Genomic DNA, 22233 nt, shown 5'->3' on the forward strand with positions numbered 1-22233 from the left:
CGCGGCTTGTACTCCAGCCGTCCCGTAGCCGTCCGCCTCCCCACGCCCGCGCCACCCCCGCCCCGCCGGGGGACCAGGATTTTGCACGGAGATTTTCCGATTAACCCCGTTGAACTGTCGATCGATCAAGCGGAACAATATCCCGCCTGACGTCTATGAATTCCCGCGCTCCTCCGAGCATCGCTGTGTCTTCCCGCCTCACAGGACGGCGACGTGGCTAAACGCCTGTAAACGGAACCGCTCGCTTTTCGGGAGTTGTCGAAAGGGGCGCGGAATGCGCGTGAAGGGAGGCTGATTCGCCGGGATCGAAGGTTTTCGCTGTACAGGGTCTACGAAAATTATATGTCACGAAGTTTTTCGATTATTCCTCACTGAATAATGATATATTTCCCTAGGTAAATTTTAATTTTCTGCTGTTTTGCCAATAACACGTTATTCATTTTACACAAGATTGTAAAATATAAGAAAATTATAAATAAAGTGAGTGCAAAAATTATCGAAACTATATGAAAACTAGTATAAAACTTATTGCAACTATTTTTCAGTTTCATTATATCTATGGTCGATTTCTCTATATTCTGAAGCCTCCACTCAATGACGTAATTGTAGTTTCGAACTGTCCGAAGCGGAATGCACACGTCACGAAACACAAAGTCTATACGTCTGCGTGACCTAGTAATTTACTTAATTATTAAAGTAGACTTTAGATATTTCGTTACCGTTAACAGTTACTTAATGTAACTATCCACTCCATTTACTTGGTTCCATACATACGAATATCATTTTGCATTTGAAACCCGTCGCGCATAAATGGACGATGCTTCGTTTTCGCGATCGGGGTATCGTGCATTATCTGTCCCGACTGTCGTATGTGACGTCTCATTCGCCGATAAATTAATTAAGCAAGTGAAATATTACGTCGTTAATCTCACCGACCTAATCAGGAACTATGTGCATATCCATTTAAAGTTGTCACATCCTTAAGTTCCCAATATTTCTCAATTAAACAGTTAATTACGGCGCCATGTCGCAACTGTCGTTTACTGCAACTTGCAAGCGCGTAACTCCCACAGATGTGCATTTGAATGGGCCAATAATGTCAATACACATCTGAATGATGCGATTCATGAATAAATTCACACATTTCTAAATAAAACACCTATACAAAAATAAGCAACTTTCATTTTGAGCGTTCACAGGGTGGCTGAGGATAAGAACAACGGTACCTATGTTTCATTCGAGCCCAATCGCCCTTTAAGGGTGTGAAAACTACCCTCAAAGTCAAATAGACACTCCCACTTTTTCGCGCACAGCTCCTAAAGTACAAGGGACAGGCAAAAATATTTCAAACAGAAGATTAATGGTACAATAAGCGCTACGAATTTGCTTCACCAAAATTCTGAAAAAAAAGTTTTGCCTCAGGTATTTCTTTTTTAAACTTTACTATAGTATTACTGTAGTATCACCATACTATACTATAGTATTACTATAGTATTTATTAACCAAATTTAATATATTGTTTAATAAATTATATATATATATATATCTATAAATTAAATAATATATGTATATATAATTAAATTAATACTAATTGTAAAATTACCAACGTAGGGCCTATTATTAAATTAATACACTAATAAGTTATTAGTTATATAAATTTAAAAGAAAATAAGAAAATTTACATTTATATTTTTGATTTTTAATATTTGGTATTTTAACTTATAAATTTTATATTAAATATATTGGCATAGATTATTAGAATTTTAATTAATTTATTCAAGATATTTTGATTAATTTAATTGTTGGAGGGTAACTGAAATTATTATATGTATTTAATATGAATTGAATATTAGATTAGTAGGTATTACTATATAATATTACCATTGGCACGTAGAACATTTTCCGATAAAAAAACATAACTTCTAATCTTAGCACTTATACATAGTGTTTTCTACAAGGACTCTTCAGTTAAGGAATTCACAATCAAAACTACCTTTTACAAAAACCAATCCAAAATAGGACATATTACGTCAGTATGTCGTGTGGTAAAAGTCACTTTTATAAACGATTGCAATAACGTTAGCATCAATTCCTTTATTGCTGTGCCCAATTGGGTTTCGAGGACACAGCTTATAGCATACCACATAACCTATCGTATGTAATTATTTACCATTTGTGTGCGTTTTATATCGCGTTTAGAAAGTCGAAACGTTCGTTTAACTCGAAAGCTGCAATACAACAGGACGTCCTATGCTCATTTTATGCATTCTGTAAAGTTTTTTCGGCGCTGCATAAAACGGTTTGCTTTATTGATCAGAATAACGAGTGATCTCCGTTGTAAATCAAGTGCCTCCTCTCGCGTATACTAGACTCTATGTCCTGTTATTACGATGACGAGCAGAGCATCAATTTTCCTCGTTAAGACGACCAGAAATTAGAAAATTGTGAACGCCATTCTCCTTCTGTTTGAAAAATACTGTTAGAAAGGTCAGGCATTCCGTGCGAGGTCTTTGAAATCCTCTCGGCAAACATCTTGCATTGCCTTTCTCCGTGCACGGTGGAACAAGGAACAGTCTCTTGCAACGATTCAATAATGCATTCAGTTTTCACCTAAATCCAACAGTCACGATGAGGATCCAGAATTTCACTCGAAAAAGGAAGGAAACGCACGTCCTCCGGCGTTTAATATTCATATCTCGTTGTTTACAACCGCGTTTGATAGAAGCTACGGCTGTAAAATGTTTCATTCGCTTCGGGCGAGATACATTACGCTAAGGAAGATTTTCATTAATTTTTTACTAATTTTTGTGAACTGCGGTTGTTACGCAATGTACACAACGAAAGTACAGATCTCAACATTCAGGTACGAGAAGGTATTACTGAAACGACAAAAGTCGTCTTTATTTCGCAAGAAATGATTTTGCATTATTCATCGTTCATTTAAGCGCTTCGCTTGTTTAATTGAGCAACAGAATTCGAATACCTCGTGTAACATATTTCGCACAATGTCATTTTAGAAGTGCCCAGATCTGGCACTTGTAATAATTTGTCACTAGTATACTGTAAAATTCTATGCCAAAAAGACTGCAACCAGTCATCGATTCGAAAAGATATGCTGCAAAATATTAATCAATTTTTATACTACAGTGAAATGAGTTTCTTATACATATACCGTATTCTTTCAAACGGAAACTGTTTATTCAATCTACAAAAATAATGCCAAGGCAAATGAGACGTGCATAGACGAGAATTCTCGAGAAAATAAAGAAGCTCCACTAAACGTTCGAGGATCTTCAAGGAGTACACCTCCTCCAGTGATCCCGCGAGGAAATTATCTCCCCGAGAATTGAAATATTCAAAGCATCCGCGTTCCCTGTGACCGAGCAATAGCTGCTCTCAAAGGGAGGGAAATGATACCTGGAATGAATCGTTAACGACACATGCTGAATTTCACGGCCGAAATTATTCCTCTTTAGCGTAACACGCGTTGCCCTGGAGGGCGGCCCCGAGCGCATGGTAAGCTGTTCTAAAGAGGCGCGGACCGCTGTCGACGCGGTTTAAGACCAGCAGCCCCCTCACCCCCCATGGGGGTATTTTATTTTCTTAGATTTTACTTTTAGCGACTATTCGCCGTTTCGGAAGAAAGACAACTTTGCCTACGGCGAACGAGCTGCGTCAAGCATACCAGCCAACGATACGCTCGAGACTATCTCTCTCTTCCTCTCCCTCTCTCTCTCTCTTGTCAAGCCGCCTTATACTCTGTGTATACCACCCAGGAGGCAACAACGTGCCTCCAGAGATCAGTATGACTGTCGGTGTGTACGGATACGCGCGCACTATGGAAATAAAGCACTTCCGAGCTCCGCGAGAAATGCATACGTCCCCCCTGGCTACCCCTGGCAAAACCCTCCTTCGAGATCTCTGGCAATCCCTCCTCGTCACCAGACCCTCCTCGAAGAACCGAGAACCCGGTGATACGGCTCTCGATTAAAGCTACACGAGAAGGAAGTCGTTACGTTCCTTCGAGGTTCCTCCGAGCACCGACGAAATTCATTTAGACGCCGCCGTTGTTGTCGTTGTTGTCGACGCGGCGGTCGTTACCGCGTTTTGTCTTCGACCCTGTTAGCTCGGCTCGCGAAGCAGCTTCGCGGCGGTGGCGGCTCGGCTCGAGGAGGAAGCCCGTGGCCGGGTAACGACAGCTCCGACGGGCACCTCCTTTCTTGCGTGCTGTTCACACGCGATCGTCACATCTTCGAAGCGAATTTCTGGTCGAATGCGCTTTCTTGGGTAACGAGGCTACAGGAAACAGAAGGAAGGAGCGTTTGGGAAAGAGCGGAGGGGAACTGGGCTGGATTATAGGCGGGGGTTGGTTCAGCCGTGAAATCATAATTTGGGGATGGAATTACTAGGTGTGAAGTTGGCTTGAGCGATGTGTGATTTGCTCGCAGGGCAGGGAGAGATGTGTGATTTGCTGGGTTTCTTGAACGAGGCTCGTGGATTTAGGAGTCCGCGAAACATTGTTGCGACCTAAGGTGAGAAGCACAGTAGCAGAGTGTAGGTATTTCATGGGGGAACCTCGTGTGATCGGCAGAAATCAAGATTCTCTTTTCGAATTTTTTGTAAGGGAACCATACGTGCAATCTATTTAAAACCTGCAGGCTATATTATTATGTGTTTCTAGAAGCGAACAAACTTTGTTTGATTTAAAAATAACGCGGTAATTCCAAATGGCGCAAGTGTTCCTTCGTTGAATTTAAAAGATGTTGTCATTATTTCATAACAGCGTAACATAATTTTTTTGTAATAGATGTACCGGTGCATAATATATTATTAACGTAATAATTAAGTAAGTGTTTCAGATGGGATATTTTAAGCATCTAAAAAGCAGTTAGGTTAAATACATTGGACAGTTTCTAGATCTCTACGAAGCACGTAGGATTTTCTAAATTTACTTAAAAGGTGAAAGACGTGTGGAACTTCAAATATTTCCTCATATCTTGAAAAACGAAAAAATTCTAGAGAGGCTATTTTAACTAAGGAAGGCAGAGTAGGTCTTATACTTGCGAATTATTGGCTGGGTGTGGATTACCTAAGCCAGTTGCAGGATGACTAATTGTAAATCAGTTACCTACTAAATAGCTGTGACTCTATGACCTGGACTTCGTACAGAAAAATAGGAATGAGTAACTTATTTTAGACGCTGCAGTTTGCCGCGCTTATGCGCTATGTCCTTTCAACGACTCAGCCAACAATATTTTGACTTTATTAAGCAGGTGATTTGGAGATTTAGGTAAAATCTAGTCTAATATCAAGCATACCAATCCCCATTTCTGCCAACATGTTCCTACGTCAGATTTCTGTTTCAGTAGATCCGTGGCTTGACTATATGAAACCTGCCGTTCCCATAACCAACGGTGAGCCATTAACTTACCGTAACCATCTCGTACACCAAAAAGTGAAGCTGCCCACAAACAAAAACGTCCCGTAAATATGCCAAACCGTAAGCAGATACAGAGCGCGACATTGTTTCCTATCGTGTTTATTAGCGTCTCCATTTTAAGAGGCCACATCAAATGCCGCTGGAGATCAGGCGGGCGAACAATTAACACGCCCCGGGGGCAAATTAACCGAGCGGAAATCTTGCGCGTTACCGTCCACGCCCGGCTTTATAACCGAAAACGTGAGAACATTCCCATACTTCAGTCGCGTTTCAGTTTGCAAAGGAAGCCTTATGATCGCATTGTCTGGCCGCGCGAAGAACGGAATAATGGAGGAAACGTGGAGAACCGTGCGCGGTTATAGGGGGGGAGGGGGCGAACAGGGGAGGGAAAGAAGCGAACGAAAAGCGTGAAGGGAATCAAGGATGGGGGTAGCAGAAGGGGGGCCATCCGATGGGAAGTGGTCGAGAAGCGATTTTAACGAGTAGAGAAGCCCCAGCCACGCTAACTGTCCACGCTAACCTAAGCGGCGCGATAACGTTTCATTTACATAACTGTAATCCTACTTAGCGGAGGATGCCTAATTCCCCTCATACGTTTCCGTTTCTCCCGTCGTGCCAGGAACCCCTGCCACGCGGCCAACTTCCGGCGTACCTGTTTGTTTCCTCGTAACAAACACTTTCGCCAACATTTTCGGGAGCTGTTGCTGAGGAACGCTGGCCAACGAATGCGGCCGCGAATCTTGGCTACTGAAAACCCAGATTACGGGTGGCTGAATGAATTTCGAGAATGAGCTACGTTCAGTTTAGAGTCCTGAAATCTTTGCGCCGTTGTTTTTCTTTAAATCTTGATCGTGAGTTAGTTTTTGTAGGCGGATGAAATTTTGGATAGGATTCGATTCTGGAATTTTTGTTACGGCGGGATAAAGGTGACATTTTATCAAAGTGATCAGTAATGAGAGGTATGGAGTGAGGTATAAAGATGATGGCAAAAGGAAATGGTACTTTTTATAGTGAATTCTCATTGCGTAATTATACAACTGGTAGAGAAGACTGTGGCTTGACACTAGATCATTTGAACGTGACAATACCTAAGAGAAATCCTAGCCTCACTGACGAGGACGACATGAATTGCCCTTCCCTGTGATACCTCCACACCTGATACAGTTATAGTGCATTGTGATTAATCTTAGACCCATTCAAGTGATGTATAAAACGAGATCCCTGGTGCAAACCACCAAATATGTTCTTCATCAGCTATCACAAAGCTACAGTTACTTGGCATAGTCTTCTGCTTTACAGAGATATGGAGACTAGCCTTAGACTAAAATGCTGTGTAAAAGGTTATCCCTGAGGATGCATCCGGCAAATATATTATTCATCATCTGTTACAGGGCTGCACTTATTTGGCCACATTCCTCCACACCGCAGGACCTTAAAATACTAATGTCCAGAAAGTGTACTAAAAACATCCCAGAGGTGTTGGGTCGACGAAACACTGCCAACGACGCAGCTGACTTTACCCTCCGTTGCTTTTACGACATCACTATATCCCTGCAAGGCACTATACCTCTTTGCTTCCTCGTAACAAACACTTTCGCCAGCATTTCGGGTAGCTGTTGCCGAAAAACGTTGGCCCAGGGAATGGATCCGCGAATCTCTACCGCTGAAAGCCGAGATTACGGCAGGCTGAATGAACAGCGCCAAGGGTAAACGACGCGATCGAGATAAACAGACCGCCAGATGCTTGGGAACTCTATCGGATGTCCATGCGTACGCGGCTTTTGCGGTGGAACGCTGTTTAACGATCTACTGGCTTCCTGGCTTTTGAACATTTCCATTCCAGCTCCTGGAGATCCTGGTGTTGATAGACTTTGAATGCTTTTGACGTTAAGGTAGGGCGTGGGGAGGAGTAACGGTAAGTGAAGGTAGGATTGTTTTAATGTTCCCTCACTGTTTATTAAATCTTTCGACCATCCAAGTTATTCCAAGAATGTGTTCAATAATTATACAGTAGCGGTGATAAAGTTACCACTTTCTCGATTTGTTTTATTTGTGCTACTTTTTAGAATCAACCATATATATATATATTAAACACATACCACAGATCCAAGGTTGTGTTATAAAAGCCAGTTAAAATTGAAGTTATTTAACTAACAAACAAACGTTTTATATGGCATTGAATGGGACAACAGATTTTGGGGCCGTCAGAGGAGTTACCATTTTTGGTAACTTTTAGGCCATCTAAAGCAAAAGGTGCCTCCAGAAAGTATTAGATTTTTTTATTACTTTTCAAAAGTGGTAACTTTTTTGTCAACTTTAAAAGTGTGCTGTCCTATTTAATGTTATGTAGGGTTTTTGTTGGTTAGTTAAATAAATTTAACTTCAACTGGGTTTTATACAGCTTTTCATTTTCTATCAGAATATGTATATTGGGCACATGCTGCAGTTTTGATTCGCTGTCAAAAACCAATACTGGTACCTAACTTTTTATAGAAAGTGAGTTAGAGGTAGGTTAGACATTATTTAGCGACATTGAAGTTGAAGTGCAGATCTAAGTCTTCTTTTTCCTAGATCATGTCTAAATTGACGGGGATGAGTTATTTTAATGCAAACACTTTCAGTAATAGTTATTGTATAAGAAGTCTCTTTAAATGCCTTAAGGGGGTAGGTTACCCTCAAAATTGTCAAAAATTGGTTTTTAGGATTTGCGCATATTCCGCTAGCTACCTCTTTTCTACGTATTTTAAGCGCAACCGAGCCCCGAAATTCCAAAAATTGAAGGAATTACAGTAAAAAATGTACGAGTCTGTACATGAGATCGGATAACGACAAAACTGCATGTCCAACTTTAAACACGATTTCCCAGAAACCACGTTTTCCAAAACGGTGAACATAAAATCTCGAAAACCGCTCCAACGATTTTACTGAAAATTTACAGGGAGGTGCACGGAACTATTCCCCACAATGTGCCGGGAGCACATTTTCAATATAAATTCTTAAAAAAAAAAGAAAAAAAATATTTTTCCTACAAAAAAAAGGATAAAATCATATACACCAACATAAAAATTCTATTAATTTGTTTATCAAAATTTTGCTTCCGACACAAGATGGAAACTGTCTTACAGATTCTAAAAATGCCTTTACTTTGCGTTTTAGATAATTCACCTGTCCGGAATCGCGTTCACCATCAAACGGTGCATCGCGTACACGCTCTCACATTTATATTCATAACTTCTTTCCCTGTAAATATATTTAAAAATTTCATTTTCTGCATTGAAGTCAACGAAATGACGATTAAAAATTAAAACAAAAATTATCTCTATATTCATTTATTACTTCCGAACATGCGTTTGATGAAGAGCCTGATTTTGGGCTGTTGAGGGTAACCTACCCCTTTAAACGTTCTAAATGAAGGAGTTCCGACATACCCAAAAAGGAAGGCAATAATCAGAGGGAAGCTGAGAATCAAATTAGCCGTCTACTTACAAATAGATCATATATTTACAGGCTTAACACACCTTCATACGTACATAAAAAAATACAGAGTCACACGCACGCTGCGTTCAACGAGTTCCACGACTTAGCGTACATAATAATAAATAAATCTATATAAAAAAAAAGAAGAGATGAAAGTGTCTACGAGTTAGGAGAGCGAGTCGACGTGTTTTATGGCTTGGCAGCGTCGGCGCTGCGTATTCCTTAACAATAAGCGCCCCTTGCGCTTGTACGCATTACTTAGTTTTACGTATCCGCGATACACCGAGTTATGCATAACCATTTGCCAGGCAGCGCCATAAAAGTACAAGAAGTTTAAGATTACTTGGAATGCGGAATGCGCGCACGGCGATACGCAACGACGGCTCTATCGTCGTCGATGAGCGCGCCAGCGTGCACAGGAACGCGTTAACGTTTTATTACCTATATTTCTGGCCAGTTATATTTCTGCTTGTGATCGCGGCGGTTATCAACGTGTCGGGCGACAGGGTTTACTGTCCCTTTATACAGGGTCGACTCGTGCATCTTTCGATGCTTGCACCTTTAAATGCTTTCCCTTCTAAAGACTCTCTAGCTGTGCTATGAAACAGCTACAATGCTATTTTAAACGTTACTTTCTACGCAGAAACGAGTCAGCAGAACAAGACCGCATCTTCATCGCGAACGACTTGTTGGAATTTCCGTTGTATCGAACTTTAACCCTGAATATGTGGTACACTTAATTCTGTCTCTAAACGATTTTGAATTAACGCGGTCCGATAAGTTTGCCTTCTAAAAAATCTCTACTTAATTTCAATTCTAAGGAAAAATATTCGTACTTATTTTCATAGGAAATTGCTTTTAATTAATCCTAATTGGTTTGTCGTGTGATTTTTACTAGCTTTTATGGTCTGGGTACCATTTTTCGGATTTTTTTCATTTTTCGGGAATGTGTCTATCGTTTGAAGACCGAATCAAGTGTATTAATATGGTCCTGCTATTCATTATACCTGCCCACGAACACCCCGCAGAGGTTCCATAAGTCTGCCGACACGTGACTTTCGGCTGGAAACGTGTTTCCCCTTATGTGTACAACTAGAGTATTGTATACCATGGAGAGCAGCGGACTAGATGTGTGCGTATCTGCCTGTTGTCGTCGCAAAAGGTACGCAGAACCGTATGTATCGCGCGCAAACGGCCGCGGAGCGCCGAGCCGATGCATTTCACTCCGGGAACGAGATTGCCGCGAAAGGCCGGCGATCCTTAGCCGAAGCAGTTAGACGAGATTCTGAACTTTCGCCTCAATGAAGGTTAAGGATGTGGAGGCGCTGAGGGGCCGACGATCGTTTGACCGCGCCTCGAACCGCCGATGAAAGTTTCCCCGACCGGCCGCTCTAGCCGCGCAGCGCCGCGTAGAGCGAGCGATTCGTAACCCAATGACCTGGATGAGCGTTGCAAAATCCGCGGATGCTCGCCGCCTTGGGTGCCGATGCGTCAATCGAGCGCGCCAAAAGCGGCGATTCCGTGTCCCGTCGCCTCACGTGAGACGCTCGCGGGTGGCCGTGACACGGTTGCCCGGCGACCCGAAAGCGATCACTCCGATACCTTTACTCGCTTTCGTTCACGTGGAAGCTCTCCAGACGGCGAAGAGTTCCCAAGCGAAAAGGCCGTCGAATGGCCCTGCTCGTCGACGAGCACAAGAGCACTCGAGGACTTTGGATCCTTGCTGTATTGCAATTAAGCTACGATACCCGTCTCCCAAGCCGTGTAACCTGTTCACGCGAAAGACTCCAGCGTTTCCTGGCCCGTGTGATTCGCGAATTCGCAAGGGGAAGAGTACTCCGCGAGAAAACGGGCGCTCCTCCGCTTCGTAGCCGTCCACGACCGGCGATAATCGATACATTGAGCAAGAAGCAATTATCACTTTCGCTGGCTGGCGGCGGGGAATGGAAGCAGTTACGCAAATGGTAACGTCCTCCCTTTAATCGCGGATTTTTAGAACGATAATAACAGAAGTGGCGCAATTGTAATTGTCGCGTTGCGTGGACGTCCCCGGGTCTCTTTACAAGATGCAGCACTATAATTCGCCGTACTTAATCGAGCGTCATTACGGTCCGAAATTTTCTCGAGAAATCCGTCGGGGCGACGTTGAAGAATTCGCTCTTCTCGATTGGCAGCGGAGCAGTATCAAGGAACTTATAAATAGTACCTATGTTCCGTACAAGGGGATTTTCGCTGGAGAATGGAAAGAATCGCCGGGAATGGCGACGCGTTGAATTCTCGGCAAACCTCACAATAAAGAAAACACAGGAGTCTCTCGATCGGTACATAAATTATCATAAATAGGCCAAGAAAAGTGGTCAGTGGCTATGAAGGATGGATGAATCACGTGGAATAATTTAAGAGGACTTCGCTTTGCTCGCGCTTTCGCCATCCTTGGGGGGAGCCGCGGCCACCTTCTCGCTTTTTGCTACTGACCTCGTCTCCTTCTTCGAATCACCGTATTGATTATTGAAGAAGAGTGCAACGGCGTCCTTTTTCGTAGACTCCGCTTCATTTAATTCGGCCTCGTTCCTCTCGCTGGCATGGCCGACCAATTCCTCCACGTCTTTCTGCGCGCCATCGTCCACTGTGATGTAATGCCCTTTAGGAACATCGATGTTTCCAGCATGCTGCAGATCGCTGTAGACGTGCTGCAGCGGTTGCGCCTCCGGATGCCCTTGGAGCTGTATCTGCCCCCGGTCCGGCTGCTCGATGGCCGCCAGGATGTCCTGCAGAAGCCCGTTGGACAGCACCTGATCGTGCCTGATGCTGCCATCTGAATTCTCCGTTCCTAATCCTCCGTCTGCGGCTTGGATCTGCAGCGTGTACGTCCCCTTGGATCCCTGAATCTCAAACCCACCCGTCCCGTGAGCCGTCAGTCCCTTCGCCATAGACAGGGCCTCACTGCCTTCCTGGGTATTCAGAAACTGACTAGCATCGGCCGCGCTCGAGCCAAAGTCCTTTGCCCGACCGAATCCCTGCTCGGTCAAACTGGCAGTCAGTGCCTCAGCCCTTATCCCACTTTCATGGTGATACTGAGTGTCGGGCTGCGCTGTGTCTTGGGACGGGCTGGCCGGAGGGGCGGAGAGTACGTTTGCGACCTCGAACGATTGGCTGTGATCGCTGGATAACACGCTGTCCGCGTGGTCAGGAGCAGTGTAGGTAATTCCCACTGGTTGCCCATAGCTGTCTTTCAGATTCGTGGTCGGCTGAGTGTGTAGGGTCAGTTGACCAAGGGACGGTGTGACACCCAGGGTGCTCTGCAGTGGCTCCACCCTGAGGAGCGAATTCTGATTCAGATCGCTGGAGAAAGAGTGGCTGCCAGACACCGAGGAGGCGAAACTTTGAGCATGAATTCCCAGGCCCGCGTTGCGAGTACCAAGGTCTTCGAAACTGTACTGCCCACCGTTGCCTGTCTGTTGGAAACCACAGTCGTGACCGCTGCCTACCGACAGCGGCGTGCTTACAATCGGAGTGCCATAAGTGGTGGTTAGGGTGTTGCTGACGCCGTTGTACAGATTGTTTCCATGGCCAGCGGAGGTTGAAACGAAAGAAGAGGCAGGCCCGAAGTTCGGCGCCCCGTATGTCAAGACGGGCGCTGGGGTGTTGAAGTCGCTGAAGGACAGCGGCGTGCCGTAGTGCGCGTTGGGCGCTGCTATTGGTGAATTCGAGCCGATTTCCGGTAGCTCGTTGAAGGCGATTGGAGAACTAAGGCTGGGCAATTGCTGCGCGAACGACAGGGGAGGGAGATAAGTCTTCGGCGACTTGATTAAATCGTGGTGCCTTGGAGGTGGTATGTAACGGTTCAGGTTAGTTAGAAGTCCACTGGGGATGAGTTCTTTAAATTTAATTGGCTCGCGATTTCTGGGTGGTATTAAAGTGCCAGGAGGGGATAAGGGGGGCCTGTAAGCCCCATGAAAACGATGATGATGTAAGTTCTGCTTATAAAGAGAGCCACCGTGTAATCCAAAAGAAGAGAACGCAGTCGCTCGACCTGCCTCGGCAGCTGGATAGGGACCATTCGGCGAGTACGAAGAAAGAGGAGGCAAGCTGTACGAGTCAAGCAGTGGAGGTGGCGGCAGAGGTATCCCAGATTCAATGGAGTTCAGTTTTCCAAAGGAAACACTCGGCAGTGGGGGGCCGTAATTACCAGACAGCGCGTTCACTGATATTTGTGACAGCGATAAGTCGTTCCCCAAGTTCTGAAGCGCGTGACCGTCCCCGTTCCCAAGAGAAAGCTGGGACTCGCTATCGAGCACTGGTAATTTCAGGGTTGATAGCGATCCTGCGTTGAAGTCTGGCGTTAACGCTGCAGAGGTGGGCAGCAGCTCGAATCCTACCGTTTTTACGATAGAAAGTGGCTCGACCTTCGGCACTTCGTACTGCAGGTTCACGTTACCCGACAGGATCTTCTCAGGCTTGTTCTTCGGGGGGTTTTGATTCTCGTTGTGGAAGGGCTCGTACTGGGGAAGCGGTGGCGGCGGTAACCCGTGGTTATCATTCTCAGCGGAATGCACGGAGCTCTTTAGGTTCTGGGCATCGGGGTTGTGTATCGGGACACCGTAGGAATCGCTCGGCACGTTCGGATCATCAACGACGGCACTCGAGGTGGCTTGCGCTACGTGCAAGCCAACAGAGCCTCCCAGATTTTTCTGCTCGTTGTGCGGCGGTCCATAATTCTCAACAGGCTGCCCGTGGTTGCCAGGTAGACCAGCGATGGGCTGCCAGCCGTCGTACTTTATATCAGGCGGGGTAGGTGGTGCTGGCACGCCCGGTGGGGGGCCGGGCGGAGGAGGTCCATAGAGATCAGCAGCAGGTGGACCGTACTGAACATTCGCTGCAGACGAAAGTGCTGGCGGCGGTGGCGGTGGTCCATAATTGTCGATCGGCTGCGAGACGAACTGAACGGCGAGTTTCTGAGGTGGCGGACCGTATGTGTCCAAAGATAGGGGGATAGAAAGTCCGTGTCCCGGTTTCGTTGGCCCGTGGCTCGAAGACGCTGCAGCTGCGTATTGATTGGACAGGGCAGAAGTGAATTTCAGTGGTGGACCGTATTGAGATTTCGGCGGTTTGAACGAAGCCAATGAAAGGGGTGGCCCGTAGTGTTGCTTCGGCGGCCCGTAGTGAAATTTCAGCGAGCCGAAGCTCAGCTTTGGCGGCAGAGGGGACAAGGGGGGGCCGAAAGATAGTTTCGGTGGGCCGTGGTGCAGTTTGATATTTCGTGGCGGGCCATACGAAGACAGTGGTGGCCCATAGACGGGTGGTGGTGGTACGTCCGGGGGTGGCGGTGGGTATATAGGCGTTGGTCCTTGATCACCCACTAGTTCTGGCGGCCCATAGACTGGCACTGGCCCATTAAAGTCTGACCCTAGGGGAGGCCCGTAATCGTTGGATGGTGGGCCGTACAAGTTGCTTATCCTTTCATCAGCTTTAACCTTGTTCTGCTTCTCTTCCTCGCTGTTAACTGGTCCCTGCGACTGCGCCTTGTTAACCACCGCCTGCGCACGGTGTCCGATCAGCAGGATGCACAGCATCGTAATTGCCATCTAAAATCAGAACCAGACTTCCCTTCAACTTCCCTGCATCCGTGCATTAACAATGTCAGCATTAAGCGTCGCTTAACTGTGCGTTCTCTTTGCGTTCTATATGGGGGACTTACTTAAAATTCTATATAAAATAACTAAGAAATAACCAACTCATAATTCGAAGGAGAATAGTACGTGTGCCCAGAATGTGATAACAATCTCAGTACTAACATAATGCTTTACAAAGAAAGACATCGATGTTCCTAAACAGTATTCATCGCTTCGTTTCATAATTCCTTGACTTTACAGTTTCCAGGATTCGTTCGTACATTGTTCTTCAATCTTGCGGGTTTTTTTTTTTAACTAGAGTAAAGAATCATTGCTCTAACCTCTAAACAAAATGGCCTTTCTGTACTTTCCCCGAAATCTTTTTCTCCGCTATGTACAGAGGCAAATGCAAAATTACAACAATTTCCTGGTGTGGGAGTTAGCTAACAGGTCTAGCACCATCCCTTGCTCTAATTAGTTCGCCGGGAGCATAAGTGTAGCTCAGTATCGCGTACACGTTTCGCTCGCGTCGCACGCATTATCTACGGGCGCCTATTGAAGGCCGTGAGAGACTTTAAGCTAGTTTACAAGCGAGCCTGGCGCAAGATGAGGCAGTCGTCCCGTGGTATGTGAAAATTATGTGAACCTGCATGCACTCTCTTGCGCGTATTAAACGCATGCGCCCGTGAATAATTGCGTTAATTGCAAAAGTGGCGCGCGACACGGCAACAATAGAAATTCACGTTTTCTCTTGAACGTGTCATTGTTACTGCCACGTCTAACTGTAACGTTAAACAATCACCTGCTAAAAGATAAATATGAACCCAACGAAAGTTGAAGCCTCATTATCGAGGGAATGTATGAAAATCAACTACACAAACGTATTACACTGTCTACTCAAATTAATTTCAGATAATTCTGTGTAAGAAACACTTTATTGCTTATTTAAGACAATGTGTAAAACATCCGAGTTTATGATACCATCTCTGCTAATGCGTATGAAAGTATTAAGGTAGTAAAGCGTTACAGAAGGCAATTTTTAAAGACTATCGAGTCAATAGTATCGTAAAGAGAGTTCAAACTCGAATTTCAGTTTGCAAGGGATTCAAACTAAAATTTGGATTTCCCCCTCCTCAAGACACAAATTTGGATTCCCCCCTCTCAAAACTCAAGTTTAGATTTCAAAACACAATTTTTGATTTCCCCTTCACAAAACTCAAATTTGGATTTCCCTATCCTAAAAACTCAAATTCGGATTCCTCCTCCCAAAACTCAAATTGGGATTTCAAAACACAATATTCGATTTCCCCCTCCACAAAGCTCAAATTTGGATTTCCCCATCCATAAAACACGAATTTCGATTTCCCCCTTCTCAAAACTAGAATTTGGATTCCCAAACTCTCCTTACTCTACTTCTCGAGTCAAAATGGAAATTCCTGATTTGTTCTTGAGAGCTCCGTAAGAAGCTTTTTCTCGGATATTACCAGACGTTACGACAGAAATAAAAGATAAAAGTTTACGCTCTTTTTACGGTGACGATTATTCACTATGCCCTATTCCACCGTAGCAACTAGTTGTTCTACAATAAATGATATCAAATAGGGAGCCATGAAACCGCGTAAAAGTTTGACGTTGTAAATGCCATCATGAAGCCGTGCTTGGAAATCTTAAGTGGCACAATGACCGAGATGCAAGGCTAACATAATATGCTGCACTTTCTCCCAAGTGAATCCGCGAGAAGTGCAGTGGAAGAGTACACAGTAATAAATGAGCAGTCACGAGACACCGATTTCGTTATAAATTTCTACATTCTACGATCCTATTATTTTATTCATTCGCTTGTGCACATTGAGCATTTTAATTTCATACGAGGTATTGTTAACATGTTTTCCAGATATTGTTTTCTCAATATTTTTTAATAGGACAATTATGTCCTCGATTTTGTCAATATCGATAAGCTATCAAAAGCACAGTCACGTATGTAGATCTTAGCTGTCATTCATAATAAAGTATTTATCGTTAGATCTTTGATTATGACAGATATGATGTCCTTGAAAACACGATATTATTTTTTTAAGAAGGTAGAAGTACGTTCAAAAGGCTGGAAGCCATTGAGAAAGTAAGTTCTGCATAAACTTTAAACGCGATTATCTCGAAACGGCATTTTTCAAACTGGGCGGATTAATAACTCAGTCAATTTTTATCGGATTCACTTGAAACTTTCAGGGACCATTCGTAATAAAATTATCTACAGTTAAGCATACAAGTGTTTTGATCGAATAGTTAATCTAATCTTAACACTGAAAAAACACATTGAGTTTTCGTACCTTTTCTTCCAAAGTTCGCCATTTCTTGAAAAATGAATATATTTTTAAATCTGTACCCGTAACTGAAGCTATTGTAATATACTTTAAGAAAACTTTCGAATTTTTCAATTCAGAGCAAATGTTGGAAAGTCACACGACAAATTTACCGAACAAATACAATTATCAGTTTAAAAAACTACTGCAATACTAACTTAAGATGATTATTCAACATTCAAAAGTATTATCTCAATCATATTTTCACAAAAATTTAAAATGGAAAGTAACGAAACGATTTCACCACTAGAAATTCCACTTACATAAAATAATTGATTATTTTCTGCATTTCCAACTCACATTGTCAGTAATAAAAGCTTGAAACGTTGCTTCAAATCGTTATTTCTTATCTTGATCTTATACAGAATGTTACGAGTTCTGATTAAAACTAACACTTCTCTTCCTCTTATCATTCCAGCGTAACTTTTTCCAAAATTCCTTAACGGATGGCTTCAAATAAATATTCACTCTTTTTTATATGAGCCATTGTTTTCAAAATAGTGTAACTTGAATTTTCCAAAAAAAACTGCGTTAAAACTGCTTAAATAGTTTCAGCTACAGACCGATGTCTTCTTTTTATTACTTAGAAATAATATTAAACTCGATACATTACAACCCCCTAATCAACAGAAACATAGTTGTTAAACAGATTTACAGAAATGTTTTCCCTAAAACTCGTATTAATTCACCTCCAGTCACCAGAAATATTGTTCTATTGTCATTATTGCAGACATGAATTTGCAAGGAAGGAATACACAAAGCCACATGAAACTATTTCATTAGGTATACAAGACAGAAATCTGAAAATAAATATTCAAGGGGGTATAGAATACCCACATTATGCATTCTAGGGTTAAATATAGGAATTGTTCAGTTTTTATGTTCGTTTATTATGGCAAAGTTTATTTCACCCCTTCAGAGTGAATTTCCGCACAGAAGAAATTACACCTTGCATTAAATTCATTAAAACCAGAATAAAAATTTCGGTTTGGGAACGTTTCCCTATTAAGCAATGGTCACGTAATAAAATTGCACATGTACCATTTCAATCACACTACGACCCTAGAGATATAATACTTATAACTTTGTTGGTCCCTAACAATATTACTAGTAACATCTGGTAAAATTCAAAACATTAAATATCTCGAAACAGGAAACAGTGGACTTATCCCAATTTGAAAAAAAAAAAACAACAGCTCGTATATCCTGCAAGCAATTCGCCTTTGACGTTACGTCCGCTTATCATGATTCAGTCCGTGCCGTTGCGTACACGCAATAGCTTACACGTAGGTGGCAGCCAGAATAGGCACACGCTTAAGTGCACTGATGCAGGCGGATTGTGACTAGGTCGAACACCACCTTCATGCATAGTCATAGATTCGGGCCACGTAGAACGAGTGCACGTAACGCGGTTGGGAGCCGTCACTTCTTATCGAGCGATACGATTCACCGGAAAATCCGATATTTATTTCCCTTCCTTCCGCATGCAAACGCCGACTTTTCTCCGCGCGAACGTGCTCCCCGCTTCCGGCACCCCGATCCACGCGCACTCTCGATTTCGTTGTAAATCGATAAGCCCCCGAGAAAAAAAAAAGCCAGCCGACCATCGCGCCGAGAACGCTGAAAGGGAGCTGCATGCGCGAAGATCCCTGATACCGTGAGAAACTGTGCACTGGAATTGACAATCGAGGAAGCAAAGGGACCTTGTTTCGCGTTTAATCGCCGTCGAGGCGAAGTGGCAAGCGTAATTTTGCGCAACGCCTCTCGAGGGGGTTGGGGGACGTTTTCCAGCGGAATTTCATTCAACGTTCGCCGATTCCCCAATACACAGCTTTTGAAGGAAGAAATCGGATTGTTTGGAAACACCCATTACATTCTGGTTTTAGAATGACGAATTTGTCTAAATGCGGTTTATTGTGGTGCGGGCAAGGCCATGCTTGAAATGTCAGGGCATTATGTAACAGGGGACTGGAAAGGATCGGGGACCTTTTTGTGCGCGAGGCAGATCATGCGTGGCCATGGATTTTGCACAGTTTTTATATTTGACACGCAGGCATTATTCCCCTCGCTTTATTTCTGTTTCGCGGTACAGGCATAAAAGCCATTTTGAATGACTGTTGCAGAAAGTACCTTTCTACAAAATATTTCTCACACTCTGCGGTGGAAAGTGGGGTAAAGGCAGGTAATATAGAACATCTGATTTCAAAAACTTGTCAAAAGTAGGGGAATTTATTATTTTTTTTTAATAAAACTGGCATGAAGGAACGAAGGAACTAATTCGTAATCATATTTACATCGTCAAATGTAAAAAAATTGTCAGCATCTTCGTCTATTGTGTCTAGTAGTATACACGATTGCCTGAAGTGTTATTTCTTCTTCGAAATTTTACGAAGTTCCATATTACCTGCCTTTACCCTACCTATGTACTGACGCTGGAATTGAAAGCAGCGTACATCTCGAAACCAGAAATACCCGGAACCGTGTTTGCTGGAACTTCCCTCTGTGTTTTGCATTTTAAAATGCATTTTCGAATTTTTTGACGGTATCCCATATACATCACGTTCGAAACATGCGTCTTTTAGCTTGCGAATCAGACCGGAAATTGCACATTCGTGTTCAATTTGAAATGTAACGTTGTATCGTCAGTTTTCAGTTTACAGAAATGCTATTTATAAAGAGTACCGGAAACAAAAATTCATTTCAGCTGAATTTTTTGTAGAACTAGTTTCCCTGGAGAATCGAGTAATGAATAAACTCAATTGAATTTTTGTACACTAGTGTATTGTCAATTTATGCATTCGATCTGGTGAAATTGATTAATCTAGGCAACATTTAGATAACCTTCCATAGTTACACGTAATTGGTCAAAGCAAATATTCAGCATTTCTGTAATTGTAGAAAACACTGTAAGTGCCAAAATTAATAGAAACAATTTTTTATAGGAAAATGATCTACTTGCCAATGGCAATATTAGGTATATTCTAGAATCTGATTTCTGGCACTTACAGTGCTTTCTACAAGTACTTACTCTTCAATTACCCTTAAATCACCAAATTTCTCTAATCACGTCTAATGCTTCATCATTCTTACGTCCACGATTATCGATCTATTACAGCAACGTTAAATTAAAATCACTACTTTCTACACTTTCAGCCATAGGTAATTGTACAGCAAAAAGGGTGACCACTTTCATCCCGTTTTCTTATTCCCACCGTGTTGATGCAACAGTGTCTCGAGGAAACGTAACATTGCCCGCGATTTTATTCGATGGGCAAAAAAAATTTTACTTTCACGCCAGAACGGTGGTTCCGGTAATCCATGCCGTTATACTGTTTCACTTTTATTTACCACCGTCGCGCTTCGATGGAGCTGAAGGGGATAATACTTCCACGCGTTCGATACACAGATGGAAAACACGGTGTTTCGTTCCCCTTTCGTGAGACTAGCCCGAGCAGCGCGTAGTTAATAACGTGTATGATAATGCAGGCAGTTGTCTGCCGAAAGGGAGAGTAATCTTTCGGGATTTATGGCACCGGAACGGCCAATTAAGAATAGGGAACGCTGAATGAACGGTTATCAGGGGCCGGGGAGAAACGTGTAATTATTTAATCTATGCTCCAGAATCGTCGCTGTGTAATTAGCGGTAATGGACATACTCGTGGCGCCTGCATCGTGCTCATTTTTCGTAATGTGCGCGACCTATTTTTAATGCGAAATTCTCCTTCGGAAGGAAATGCGAGTAAATGGTTAGCCTAACGATTGTAATTGTCCAGTGAAAGAAACATTTAGGTCTGCCTAGGTTATAACTCAACTTGAATATAGGTACTAACGCCACAAAACCTAGTAAAAGTTCAACTGTACGGTAGAAATCATAACCGAAATTCCTGTCCATTCTGGACACACGTATTAGTAAAAGCATCGCTAAAACATTGCATTATGGCTAATTTATTTTGTAGACTTCCATTTAGTTGAATAACGAAAGAAATGATTCTAGCTAATTTTCTAATAAATCATTGGAAATTACGACTAATTTTAAAACAGGTAGCAACAGATGCGTGCTCGCGCATGGGTTCCATGCACCACTGCTCGGTTCAGGGAAGCAATCGTCACCACAGGCCGAATCACGCGGATCAACTCTACGAGAACAACTTTCCTGAGTTTCCCTTTAAGAGAAAATTGCATCGAAAACGAAATTGATATTCCCGTGACGAGTTCTTCCGGTGGATTGCAACAGAACCGTGAATCCGCGCTGCAATCGCAGCCGGCTGAGTACCCTGATCACCTCGAACGATTTGTGAAACGTCGTGATGAATCGTATCTCGTCCTCGAAATCGTGGCTCGTCGTCGCAACAAGCGTTTACAAAGTTCACGGCGACGAGTGGCCGCGAAATAGAAAATTCACGTGACTAGGGGTGGCGCGTCGCGAGCGACGATCGGCGGAGATCCTCGATCACCTACCTTGCCTCGCAGCATGTTTCACGCGCGTAAATCGCCAAGAACACTTGCACAAATGTCGAACGGCACTAGCAGGAGGTTCTCGCGTCTCGGCGCGCGGCTCGTTTTAATTTTATCGTCCACTCGGTACGAGAACGTCGCGCTGCCGTTCCCTCCGTTCTACGGCGTCTTCTCGGCTTTTAATCGAACACGGATCTTTGGTATCGCGTCGCGCACACCATCCTGAGTGACACTTCTCTGCCGGTTTGCCCCTTTTGTCGGCGGAGACCGACGACTCCTTTGCTACCAACACAAAAAATGCTCAGTCTCGTATGAGCACTCGGCTTATATAGACTCTGAGAGGGGTACCAGTCGTCGGAATTCTCGGCGGAGCTTGCCGTGCACACCGAGGAAACGAGGGACCGAGAGAGGAGAGCTAGAGGACGGGAAGTAAATGAAGAGAGACGGTGAAATGCCGGGGGGAGAGAGGGAGCGAGAGAAAGGAAAGGAGAAAGAGAGAAAAGGAGAGGAAGAGTAAGTGAGAGGGAAGGAGGGGGTGGGAGAGAGTCGAGGCAACGTCCAGGATGAGAGGGCAGGGAGAGGGTACCCTCACACATCAGTTAAAAATTCTCTTTGCAGAGAAAGTAGGCTAGCCCTGTCACTGACGCGACCGGGAAAGATGCGCTCGGAAGTATTGGTCCGGCGATGATGCTCGTCGATGATCTTACCACGCGTGAAATTAGAATGGATTGTCTCGGGACTACGGCTGCAAGCGTAATTGCTATTACATTCGTGTCTGATAGGGATCATGGGAAGACGTTCCGGGGACGTTGGTTTTATGTACCTGCTTTTTTATCAGAATGGTACAGAGGTGTTTGAACACTTTGTTGCGTGGATTCTAACTGATGGT

The 22233-nt window shown here is 43.7% G+C and overlaps 1 protein-coding gene across 1 annotated transcript; it reads right to left on the bottom strand.

The window, feature by feature from the left end:
* Window positions 1-8919: 8919 nt before the first annotated feature.
* Window positions 8920-21622, bottom strand: LOC143369015 (uncharacterized). The gene is made up of 2 exons (XM_076812370.1): window positions 21348-21622; window positions 8920-14502 (listed from the first exon to the last, which is right to left on the bottom strand). Exons 1-2 carry the CDS (start codon window positions 21360-21362, stop codon window positions 11314-11316), a joined length of 3204 nt encoding a protein of 1067 aa, XP_076668485.1. The 5' UTR covers window positions 21363-21622; the 3' UTR covers window positions 8920-11313.
* Window positions 21623-22233: the final 611 nt, after the last annotated feature.

This window comes from Andrena cerasifolii, chromosome 5 (assembly GCF_050908995.1).
Source record: "Andrena cerasifolii isolate SP2316 chromosome 5, iyAndCera1_principal, whole genome shotgun sequence".
In the NCBI taxonomy this organism is placed as follows: Eukaryota; Metazoa; Arthropoda; class Insecta; order Hymenoptera; family Andrenidae; genus Andrena; species Andrena cerasifolii.